A 13,466-nucleotide genomic window follows, 5' to 3' on the forward strand; every position below is an offset into this window, starting at 1 on the left:
TTGGTGTATGAAGTAAGTGTAGGTGCACACTCTCAGCCTGCAGAGCATGAATATTACAACAAGACAGTAAAGGCTAATAGTGTTAATAAAGTAATAAATGTCGAAACTATGTTTTCTTCGTTGGTAAAAAGTTCAAGAGCAAAAACCAATAAAATGCACTAAATTGCACTGTAAGGACGCACTCATGCATCAAACTAATGCTGATACAATGCTTCAGGGAGTAAACTATTAAAGGACTCCTCACCTGACCCAATCGCAAGTTTTTTACGTGCCCCCAAGGAACGGTTCACCGCAAGAATTTTTTTATTGGTTCATTACTAGCAGAGAAAAACACTTGAAGTGCCCCAAACTTATGATTTCAGGAAGCAAGCTTCATTGCCAAATTAGACGCTCTCACCAATTGTCCCGTCCAGCCTTGCAAGCAAAACTCGTTCCCTGAGTTCTCCCGTAGTGGAGTCATAGGATCGCATCACGTATACATCACGAAACCCACCTTTCAGTTTTTTTCCTTGCGCGTTCATGCTGCGCAGTGCACTTTTGGTGAAGGTCTCGCACGTGAACTATTGCGTTTGTCTGGTTTCACCCTACGCTTGATTTCACACACTATGCAACAGAACATCTGCGCTGTTGTCTGGCTGCTTGAGCACTACATTGAAATGAATCCTTCAGTGTGCGCACGTTTGGATAGTTTTCTGCACGCGCGATATCACTACGTGGCAACAACCAGACAAAACGAGGACTTCCCTCAAGCTTCGGGACAGATTGAAGCAAAGGCTCGCATACGTTTGGTTTTTAAGCATTATTATGTCTTTTAACTAATTGTCTAGTGAAGTAACAGATCACGCTAACTGTCTTAGCCTTGAAGGGCACGCGGCGTTTGGTTCAAATTTCTGCTGCTTCCAAGGGGGTCAGCGTTCGTCAGTGTGCGCTGCATACACTACGCTTGGCAGTTTAAAATGGCCAAACATGGTGAGGGGTCCTTGAATAAGTAAAGCATGGTAACAGAAAGGCAACTGGCATGTTGAAATACTCACTGAACCTCCTGCCCTTTTTTGTTATGAAATTGTACTGTGCTTATTTGTATAGCTCTGAGAAATGTTATGCACAACAAATAGCCAAGTCCAAGATCGACCTCAAAAATCAAACTATTTCCAACTTGTTAACATATCAGTGGCTGCTGGAATATACGACACTGCTACAGTGAAACTCCACTGGCACACCAATGACACTGCTACAATGAAACTCCACTGGCACACCAATACCCATCCATGTAATTGTTGAAGCAACAAAACTGCGTAAGATATCAAACTTGCATTCACCCATAAGTTCACCTGGTTTTCGAAGAGTCAAGGACATTTCAAAAATTAAAATGCTTGGTTCTGGAACACTCTTATTTGTGTGAGACCGCAAGCAGTGAGCAATAATTGTTCACTACACTGTCAACAAATGTAACACATGCAAAGAAAGCAATACATTTAACAAGAGCAGTCATAGCATGCATATTCAGTCTTGCAGTATGAGAAGTTAGCAGTGAAGTACTGCAAAGCAGAGAACAAATGAAGTAAGGCCCAATTAACTCTAAAGTACAGTAAAACTGATTGCATGTCCTGAGGGAAGCAAATCAGCAAGACTGTAAACAACCAAACCTACTTGCAGTGCCTCTGAGTGAATTGCAAATCGAGCAACTAAATATGTACTCGTTTACACAAAATTGCCAAGAAAGGCTACCATTAGGTTCACCACTTGAAAGGTGTCCTACATCTGCTGCCATGGCAGCGCAGTGCTGGCTAACACTCCCAGGGTGAGATCGCACGCACAAGCATACATACCCAAGAATGTGGACTTGCTAACTGCTGTCCCCATAGTTCAATTGGAGGAGCATCTCACGCCTAATGTGCAGGATGTGGGTTCAGTTCCCACCGCAAGGATTGCCTGTTTGTCACCTTTCATTTCTGTTTGCCTTTCGGTTTTGGCATTTCCATTAAAGAAAAATAACTTTTTCTGTGTTTCCACGGCTTCACTATCTGGTTGGGTTCATGTGGCTGTGACAAACAAAAAGTGGAAGGGTTCAACAAAGAGCCACAACTGCAGGCAGGCATCACTCCAGCAAGACTTTGCTTGGCTAATCACAGCTGCTAACATGTAGTCACACAACAGACAACGTTGCTTCTGCACAGCTCAGTATGCAAAACCTTAAACATATGAATACAAAGTACGCTGCTGAAGCTGCCCTGATTAGACATTGCTCTTCTCAGCAGCTGTCTAGGTGGAGTAAGGCAGCAGGAGAAATCAGTATTCACAACCAATATTACAAGAGCAGGTAGCAGAACCAAAAATAAATAAAACAAAGTTTGGTTCAGCTGGATCTATGCATCAGCACAGCATCCTGCCTTGAGCGCTTCGTGCACTATTCCAAATAACATGAGCACAATGCTTACGACAACTTTATCACACTTTCATCTCCGTCCAACCACCCATAATCACAGCAAGCCAGATAATATGGAAGGAATACAGGGTGGTCCTTTACGAAAGGGAACACACGAACGCGTAGCCTGTGCTCTGCGAAGGCTGCTTAGAGCGCCAGCAACAGGCAGCAAGGGGAAGCACATCCGCTTGTGGCGTCATCTATTGGTGTCCAGAATACACAGACACGGCTGATAGGCAAGCGGCTGTGGACTGCCTGCCACGCCAGGTGGATGAGCAACAGGCGGGGCCTGCAACGCAGTGTCTGCTGCTATCAAACCACACTCAATACGTTAGCGCACTGGAAACGTGGAAAGGCCAACATGTTCCCGCTAGGTAATAGGCACTCCCAGCATATTTAATGTGTAAGCATTCTTTGTGTAATGCCTAAGTATAAGTGTAATGCCTTGTATCTGCAAAAAATTCGTAATGCGCAAAGTTACGACATTTCATCGTTATAATAGTGTAAATATATATATGCCTGGTAGCTTTATAGGCAATGAGGAACAATTGAAAAAAAATTATTAGAGAGAATAACCATAGAGATACATAGGGTGCACAGAAAATGCATGGGAAAGCCTATAGTAGTGGCAGGCCAACTTTAAATTTCGGTGTAGGCCAACATAAATTTGGGAGTGGGCCAATTTGAGTTTCGGGGTCCGCCAACTTAAAATCTGGCAGTGGGCCAACGTGAAATTTGGACAAATTTGGAGGGGGGCCAACTTGAAGTTTGAGGGTGGGCCAACTTGAATTTCGTAGTGGACGAAGTTGAAATTTAGGTGTGGGCCAACGAAAATTTGGGGGTGGGCCAACTTGAAATTTTGGGAACGGGGCAACTTCAAATTTGGAGAAATTTGGAGGTGGGCCAACTTGAAATTTGAGGGTAGGTCAACTCAAATTGGGTAGTGGGCCAAGTTGAAATTTGGGGACAAGTTTGACAACTCCAGTAGAGTTTCAGCGTACTTTTTTGCAGTACATAGCCCTGGCTACCCACTCCCCCAATCGCATGAATAGACCTCACCTGATTCGGAGCAGTTTAAGAGAGAAGTACACTCAGGTAAAACATTAGCTTAGGTAAATAAACGTAATTATCTTGTTATTTATTATTCAGGCTTAGTTATCTATACTGAGATTTCCTTAATTACCCTTGGTTAAAGTTATGACAAAGACATTTACATCTGTAAATTAAAATTAACATGTCTTAATTAGTGCTAACTAATCTCAAGGTACCCTTAACTCTTGATTATGCTCCGTTGATTTAATCTCAGTAACTTTTGATTAGTCTAATAATTTAACATGAATTGATTTTAATTAGCCTCAGTATTCCTAATGACCCTCAAGTATTTGCCATTGCGCTTATCTAATTTTATCGTAACTAATCTTATTAGTCTTTATTAAGCTTACCCACACTTATACCTCTCAGTATACTCAATATATACAGTCAAAATCATAAGTCTCATTAGCCATACATAGTCATAAGGCATTCTCATATACACCTCCATAGGACCTCATGTACACCTATGCATGCAGTGTATCGAGTCACGTGTTACAGACAGAAAAACGGATGGACGGACGACGTTCCGAGGGAAGTAGCCCTAGAATGCTCACGCATTAATATAGTATGCCAGGAGTACCTAATAACTACCGGGTGTATGTTGCGCTTCCACGTTTCCAGTGCGCTTGCGTACTTAACGCGGTTTGCTAGCAGCAGACGTTGCCCTGCAGGCCCCTGTTCTTGCACAACAGTCATGCGAGGAGGAAGGGAGGGGTCCAGCTAATTCTAGCAGACTTGCCTATTGGCCGCGCCTGGTTATTCTGGCCACCAATATATATGAAGCCACAAGCGGACGTGCTTCTCCCTGCTGGCGCTCTAAGCAGCCTCCGCAGAGCACGGGCCATGCGCTCGCGTGTTCCCTTTCATAAAGGACCACCCTGTACAAATAAACACAGCTGCCAACAATTTTTTTAACATAAATTGGAATGATTGTGCTAGATGAACACTCATTTCAACAAAATATTCTCTCTTCAGGTAGCCTGTCGACGAACTACACAATAAAGTTCACAATCTTCATTACTTAAACATACATGACTTTCACTAGTCATACACTGCCACCTTTTTTAAGAACATTTAAGTGCAGGTATATATATTCAGATGGAATGAAATAGCTTCTGTCACTGGTGAATGCATATCCACCTTCCTCCATAAAAAAAAAGTTAAATAAACTACAGCAGTGCCACCAATTATTCAGTGCGAAGGAAAGTGACAGAGCTCCAGTTTAGACATCAAGAATCCATTATAAGTGCTTCTTCTGGACCTTTGTCAAGACGTTAGGCAGAGGATGACACGCATTACATTGAGCAACAATTTTATCATGCTGCACATGGCAGAAAATACTTGCGTTTGTTCTCATGCAAGAAGTGTCACTGTATCAACATGGCAAAACTTTACTGTTACCATAGTATGTGCGCCAACTTTGTGTCACACTTACTCATTACAAAGCAAAAGTAGAATAGTAAACAGCGATCAATGTGGCTGCCATGACACTTCTTTCTTCAAATCCTTTTGCTAAATTCAAGAGAACTTGTTCAAACAACTGGCAAACATCCAGAAGTACCAGGTAGAAAGTAGTCTAATGCTTCAGGAGGCAAAACAATAGTGTGCTGCCATGCATGCACACCACTAAAGTGCAGTGAATTTGATAGCTTATACAAACCACACTCTTTACTCATTGCACCATACATACAGCTCTTAAAAACAGCCTAAAACAAGATTATTGAACCTGTAAAGGACACCCATCACACTACTTCATAATTGGACTTAAATACTTGCTTAACAATCAATGTTCATTCACATTGCTGCATTTTCCCCTTGCATTGTGGATGACATTAGAAAAAGCAGTGACTGGCACTGCATTATCATGGCAAATCCTTGAAATGCCACCGTATAAAAGTGTTACTGTCCTGCAACGTATAGAACTCTACATATAAATATTGAGGGCTCATAAATTCTTGCCCCAATTTACAGCTGCTTCAGGATGTCATGTACCATAACACAAAAGTTCATCACGAGTCTCTCAGATCAAATCATGCACAGCGGGTCAACCAACCTCTTGCAGTAAAACACCATCTTTAGGTTGAAGAATTACTTCAGCAATAATCACTGTCTCGCAAATGTCCCGCGACAATAAAGATGTAGCCCGAATCACTTTTTTTTTAAACTGAGCAGGAGCCAGTAGGGACGTGCCAGCGTGTGAAGCGCTCAACTGCTCGACACCATTCATTGAAGAGAGCCAGGCTGGAGGCAGCCCGTTCAACTCTTGGCTTGAAGACAATACCCTCGGGCTGCAGGCTCTGCAGTTCAGCTAAATCTTTCCAAAATCCTGCAAAAATGAGTAAGAGTAGCCCGTTGCGATAAATCACAAATGAGCTCCAAAAAACACTATAGTGTATGAAGCGATACAAAGGCTAGCTGCAAACTCACTGCATGCACTGGAGAACGATTCGAGGTATCTGAAACTCAAGCACGAGTAAGAATCATCTTGAGATCAGTGCTCACAATGTGCAGGGATGCAAGTGGCTAAGAAAGTTTTGCAGCACCTCTGGGACCAGCAAATTTGGCATGTTGGAGCAGGTTTTGAGCAATGAATGTTTGTTTTGGAGCATAAGATATGCGTTTTGGAGCATGCTAGGTAAGGTTCAATATGACTGAAATGCAGAATTATCAAGATATTCTTTATTAGACTTTGCAGAACACTATTGGTTATGGCGAACCAGTTCCGTGGAAGCCCGAAAGGTGGAGGAATGTTCACTAAAAGAAAAAAAAATGTCACATACTGGTCAAAGGAAACCCATATGCATTCCTCGGAAACCACTAGTATTAGGTTACATACCGGATGTGCCAACTCAATGTACCCAAGAACAAAAAATGTAACCAAGAGATTTGTGTGAACAGCATCCATTGTATGTTAGCTGACTTCTGCTAATGCTTAGTTCTTTTTTCGTTGTGCACAAGCGAAAATGCTTACGTTTAATTAGCTAACATTAGTTATCTCAATTACTGGATAAGGGTATCAGACAATGCAAATACTACGTTACTTGAAATCAAGTTATCACTCATGTTTTAACATCCTCCACAAAATGTTCATTGAAATCTCGTCGATTGGGTAAAAGTTAGCTAATTAGATGAATTCGTGCACAATGAACAAGAAATACTGACTGACAACCATGAACACCCATCAACATACAATGAACACCGTTCGTGTCATGCCCTCCGTTACATTTTAAAATTTCTTAATGACATTCATTTGGCATAGCAAAGTACTAAGAATAAATGCGAAGTTACTTTGTTGGCCATTGAACGTTTACCAGTATTCCACATAATTTGGTGAGATGAACGAAGAAAAGAGCTCTGACATTTATGAAAAGAATAAAAGGAATGAAAGTGTTCACTGGCTTCCCGGTCAGCGTTGCCAACCAATATGTTATGAAAGCTCGATTATTCGGGCTGCCGCATAAAGTTGCCGTAAAATAGTGACCGATGTTTCAAATGCCAAACAATGCTTCCTTAAAATTTTCTGTCTTCGCGTATTCCCCAACTCTTTACGACCGCCATTCGGCCGCTGCGGTAGACTAAAACAGAAACTTCCCATCCTCGGTTTGCGTTCTGCAGCCGCAAAAGTCTGAATTTTGTATGGTGCAGTTGTGCAGAATATACAGTACTTGGAGTGTAAACTTGAGTGATGATTACGGTTGCCACTGGATATTTCTGGTTAAGAAGTTTGCACAAAAGCAAGCAACGCATTTCTCAACGCGCCGCACTACCATCCCGGTAACAGACGAAGTGCCTATACAAAATATACATTAACGCTACACGCATGGTCTTTGCCATTAATCAATGTAAATTTAGGACGTACAAGCGTGCCCTAATATGCTAATATGTGTAACGACACAGTGTACAACTTATTCATTCAGCTGAGAGCCCAGCTTTCTTTCCCGACTGCCCCATAAAAAAAGCGCCAGTGGAAATCATCTGTAGCTGGTCTGCATATTATGCAAACGCGCAAGACTGGTATAAAACATTCATAATGCACAGTATAACGGAAAGGATTTTCGTTTCCAACGGCCAAGTTACAATGCGCCACCAAACACATCCACACTCTAAGGACACCGACGCTGAAACGGATTGCTTTAGCTTGGCTTCTAGAGCTAAATGCTAGCAAATAACACATGGCTGTGTGGTTGCTACTGAATCCGAATAGCCTGCAAAATTTGCGACTTCATCCGAAATTAGTGTTTTGGCACAAGATGGCGCATTTGGCACAGCAATTCCATCCCTGACAATGTGACAAACAAGGTCATAATACGTAAGCGGTGCGACTTTACGTATATCATGATGGTTACTTCTGGCTGTTTTGTCCATAAGCTATAAGCAACCATACCTCAATAACTGTTTCCAAAGGGAAGAACACTTATTGAAATTCCCATAAGAATGATACCACAAGCACAAATGTCCCTGAATTCACAAGACTACAAGACTGAAGTATACACTGATCAGTTCGTAATTTTAAGTATGACTGAGCAAAAATTTATGATGCATCTGCCCTTCCAGCGAGGACTGTATCAATAAAGGTAGACTGTACGAACATAATTACTAAATGGAATATGCGTAGTTCACTGGAAATCATTGCTTAGAATTACAATGTGAACTCAATACAATATGTTACTAGGCTAGTCGGCTCATTTGTGCAGGTTGGACAAAAGCACACACCTTAGATACGACGATAAAATAGATGTACAAGTATTAGCACTCTGTCTTCTGTCTATTTCACTGTTCCCTTTAAAGTGTGCACATACTATACTAAGCCTGCCAATTCAACATGACTGTCAAACTTGCAAATTCAATCGTGACTACAGTTTTCAATTATGAGCATAGTATCCAGCAGCAGGGATTGTTGCACACTGATTCGCAAACATCTGTATCATGTTTACAGCACTATCGTAACATTATAGGGCCCTTCCAACTACTACTACTAACAATGGAACATTACTATTCATGCCCTAACTTCGCTCACTGCAAATATTGTGCTTTTGGACCACTCAAATATGTTTTGATAAAGCTGAAAACAAGACAAATTGGTGCTGCCACCAAGAACATCAGCTATGATGAGTGCTGGTACTTCTTTCTAAAGAGGAATAGGTCATTTGTTGCATCATTGCATTAACTTGCATTGCTTATAAGCTCATGGAACACATTATATACTCCCAAATCGCAAACCACCTTCAAAATAACTTTTTTTCTTTCCAAAGCAGCACGGTTTCCACCCTGGTCTTTTATATGAGACGCAACTTTCTGAATTTCAATTTGGAATCATTATTTCAAACTGACGCCATATTTCTAGATTTCTCCAAAGCTTTCGACAGCGTCCCACACCAACACCTCGTGTTTAAACTTTCATACCTCAACACTGATTCCCCGACATTATACTGGATTAACTGTTTCCTCAAGAACCGCCTTCAGTATACTGCCATCGGGGAGTATTATTCAGCCACTCTCAAAGTAATCTCAGGCATGCTTCAAGGTTCTGTCCTTGGGCCGCTGCTTTTCCTCTTTTATATCAATCATCTCCCCTCTGGCATCTCATCATCCATTCATCTTTTCGCTGACGACTGTTTGTTCTACCGTCACGTTTCCTCCCCCGGTGACGAGGCAACCCTACAAAAGGACTTACAAATAATCGAAAAGTGGTATTCCGATTGGTTGATGAAGCTTAACATCCCGAAGTGCAAGTTTATGCATATCTCACATAAGAGTTCCAATATTACCTACCCTTATACACTAACATCATCCATAATATCCAAGGTTGAATCATAAGTACTTAAGTTAGAGTACTAATGAGCAGCAAACTAATATGGTATAAGCGCATCACTGAACTCGTTGTTGACGCTTCAAAAACACTGGGTTTCATTAGAAGATCACTTTCTTTGTCTCCATCATCGATTTGTAAGCTAGCATACGAGACTTTCATACGTACGAAGCTTCAGTACGCATTCGCAATTTGGTCCCCCATCAGACGTACTTAATGAATACCCTAGAATCCACCCAGAATCTCGCAGCACGTATTACTAGTTCATATTAGTTCACCACAGCATTAGTAATATCAGTCCACTACACTCTAAGAGTCTACACCCTTTGGGGCTTATCTTGTCCCTAAACAATTATCATGGTCTGCCTTGCTTGCGTTTCCTCTCTTAAAAACTCGACGCTCGCTACTTTCCTGTCGAGAATGCTGTGTCAAGCTGATAACGTGCAAGCCGTTCGTAACTAGGAAGTGCCAGGCTCACAGCATTAAAGAAAGGAAATGCGGGCAAGACAGATGACGGTTATTGTTAGGGGACAAAATACAACCCAAAGGGTGCAAGCTTTTTTTTTAGAGCGTAGCCGTTAGACGTAAACTCTTTCGTTTATGCCTATGCCCCAAATTACACTACGAATTTCCTAACCCGCGCAATTTACTTCTAGTTGCGCCTGTCTGCCCTTCATCCCGTCTAATAAACTCCATGAGCATGCGGCATTTACATGGATCAAATATTGCATATAACCAATCTATTTCTTCCCTGTCGCTATTCAGGATTGGAATCTGCTTCCCCATTCTATTGTCACTGAGCATGATCCTGTAAAATTTAGAAACCTGACGCTTTATTTTGATGTATAAACTGCTACATGTCATGTACATTTCCTTCTTACTTTCACTATAGTTACCTGTGTGCTTTTCATGATTTCTTCCGTTCTATGTATAAATTGCTACATTAATATGTACGCCTCCTTTCTATTTTTACAATAGTTGCCTCTGAGCTGTTATTTGTTTAGATTACCCCCTTACACTTGTTATACTTAGTGTAAAACATCCCCTCCTTATGTAATGCCCCACAGGTGCCTTTAAGGGTCGAATAAATGATGATTTACCTCCTTCCTGAATTACCTCCTTGCTGTTACAGTGAACCACGGTCAAACTGGCTTGATTCTATTCAATGTGTCCAAGGCTTTCGACTGTGTATGTCACAGCAAATTAATAGCTAACGTTGAAAATGTTTTTGGTATAGCAGAACTTTCTGCTTCCATAACAAGTTTCTTAAGTAACCGCTCACAATTTGTGGTTTATGAAAAAAACGCTTTCTAACACAGTTGCAGCTACATCCGAAGTCCCCCAACGGTTTGTTCTCGGACCATTACTTTTCTTACACTATATTAACGATATCACAGCTAACATCAATTGCAACATGAAGCTATTCGCGGACAACTGCGTCATACACAGAGAAATTAATCATTACAATGATCATATTAAATTAAGTGATTCTCTAGCTCACATAGCTTACTGGTGCTCCAAATGGCAGATGCACATAACCATACAAAAGTCCGCGATCATGAGTGCAACCAGGAAAACGGTATCATCGATCTTTATTTACGCAATTAACGGCACTCCACTTAACAAAGTTGAAGAACACAAATATCTAGGCATTACATTAACCTAGGAGCTCAAAGGGGACAAACATATCAGTAATATAATCTCAAAGTATCTGCGCAAACTATTTTTCTTAAAAAGAAGCCTGGCGCTCGTAACCAAGTCAACGAAGCTGCTAGCCTACACATGGTTTGTAAGGCCTGTTCTGGACTACACTAACACAGTCTGGTTTCCGCATACACTGACTAACATAAGTAAACTAGAATCAATACAAAGCAAAGCTGTGAGGTTCATCCATAACAAATATAGACGTACAGACTCGCAAGCACATCTTTTAACCCAGTCCGGTTTGTGAATGCTATCCACAAAAGCGAAACACGCTCGCTGAAAATTTCTGTTTCAACTACTAAGAAATAAATACATGGTAGATACCTCCAAATACATTTCATTCTCCAAGGCTCGACCTACACATAACAAGCATGCGCACACATAGACAGAATACAGATGTAAAAATGACACGTTTAAGTATTATTTCTTCCCGCTCGCAATACCAGAATGGAATCAACTTGATCTAACTATCACCAACCTTGAATCATTATCCGAATTTATCTCAAAAATAGAAAAAAAACTGCGTATGAATAAGAGTACCTATGCATGCAGGGAAATTGGGACATATTGCTTTATTCATTAGGAAATTTTAATAGACCCTCTCATTAACAACTTATTCGTCTGCCATAATGATTCTCAAACAGTCATAGTTTTATTTTCGTTACTTCTGTTTTATTACTTGCCCCTAGTGATACCTGTGCTATTGCAATACAGCCTCTTGCTTTTTTTCCCTTTCTTTTTTCCATTATTTACTATTCCGTTTGATCTTAACATGGTTTACTTGTATAGTATTATAACTTGCACTGCTTATGTCGTTCTCTTTGTGTAGGCTATACTTTGACTTCCTTGAACTGTACAGCTGAATTATTCTACTGCCCAACCGCCACGCTCTCGCAGGAGAACAGCAGTATTTAAAAAATAAATGATGATGAAGTACACTCAAGAAGAATGATCATGCACACAGGTAAAATAACAAACATTTGTTTGGATACTAGAAGTATTCATCTCAACGCACTAAATTTGCCATTGCATTTTGGATCACCGCTGTATTTATCTTATACTGATAGTCTAAGCACCACTTCTAAGTACACCAACCACTTAAGCTCAAAATATGTCGCTTGTACAGGGACAAAATTCTTATTGGCAGAAATGCTCATGAAAATGGAGTTAGTGCAGTGTGGAGTGCAGTGTGCAATTTGGAGAACGCTTAAGCTTCACCTTTAAGAGTGGAACGTAATAGCATTCAAAGATCCCCGACTGCTTCTCACACTTCCTTGCAACTGGAGCGTATGTAACCGTAATGTTTATTTGGAAACGCTTGCCACAAACGCTGTGCACAAAGGAAAGATTTGTGGTGGAACCACGACCTGTTGCGTGAGTCGCGATGCGGCAGAGGCGAGCGCCAGTTAAAGTTAATGCAAGGAACCAGGCACGCAGCTCCGTGGCCCCCAAAACACCCCTCGCGCCGGCGCACGCAAAATGGCAGATGCCACAGCCGGTCTGTGAACGCCACAGCCAGTTTACGTGTTGAAGGGGTTTGAGTTTTCGCTTAACAGAATTATGTTTTCTGGTATAGTAAAATTACAATCCAAGAGCTCTCATGTCTGTAGCTTGTGTGCAAGTCGTAGTTTAGGATTTTTCTACATATTTTAGCTTGAGAAATTCAATTAGTTCAGTGAATTCCTTGCATCATATGGAAGCCCTGAGTATATTTGAACCAGGTATACTCAGGGCTTCCATATGATGCAAGCGTTGCCTGTGATGGAAGAGGTGGATGCAAGCGTTGCCTGTGATGCGGGGCATCCTGCGTCCGGCGCCCCGCATCACAGGCCGGACGCAGTATGCCGGATTTTCTGCAACACGGGCTCTTTAACGCTATCACGTTAATAAACGGGCCATAAAGAAACACAAACAATGTAGATGGGCGCAGTTTTCAAGAACAAAGTGACAACTAGCCCATGACCAAGTTCTTTTCAATGATGCTGAGAGAAATAAGGAAGAGTCATCAGTGTGCGACATTAGTCTTTTGTCAGTTGTTAAAAACAGTGGGAAACAAGAAAAGCCATAGCATGTCACAAAGTGAGTTACAATTCACTACGGTTGTGCTGTCGTTAAGATTCCCATGGGTAAGCACTCAGCTTCAATCATGCAATCAGGGCACTCCACACAAAATTTGCGTAGAGCATAAGAAACCATCAAACTCTTCTAGATTCAAATAAATACTTTACACCAGCTTTGGGTACACAACATTATCAATCCTTGATCGTACCATCAGTGCTCCAATTTCTTGCAGTGGATATTTCAGGACATTCTTCAAGTGCTGAAACATCTTGTACGAGCACCCTAACATAAATGCATTGCAATGAAAGTGTAGGTGTCCAGTCCCTGAGTCATAAATTTTGACATGTACTCCAATTATTCAAAAATCGACTACTC

The 13,466-nt window shown here is 41.3% G+C and overlaps 1 protein-coding gene across 1 annotated transcript in view; it reads right to left on the reverse strand.

Moving 5' to 3' along the window:
* Nucleotides 1-1,120: 1,120 nt before the first annotated feature.
* LOC135912715 (glycerol kinase 5) overlaps nucleotides 1,121-13,466 on the reverse strand; it is a 200,486-nt gene continuing 188,140 nt past the window's right edge. Inside the window, exon 17 of the mRNA XM_065445237.1 lies at nucleotides 1,121-5,843. Coding sequence (XP_065301309.1) covers nucleotides 5,677-5,843 — 167 coding nt within the window. The 3' untranslated portion in view covers nucleotides 1,121-5,676. The remainder of the gene's footprint in view (nucleotides 5,844-13,466) is intronic.

Source organism: Dermacentor albipictus, chromosome 1 (genome assembly GCF_038994185.2).
Source record: "Dermacentor albipictus isolate Rhodes 1998 colony chromosome 1, USDA_Dalb.pri_finalv2, whole genome shotgun sequence".
NCBI classification, from domain to species: Eukaryota; Metazoa; Arthropoda; class Arachnida; order Ixodida; family Ixodidae; genus Dermacentor; species Dermacentor albipictus.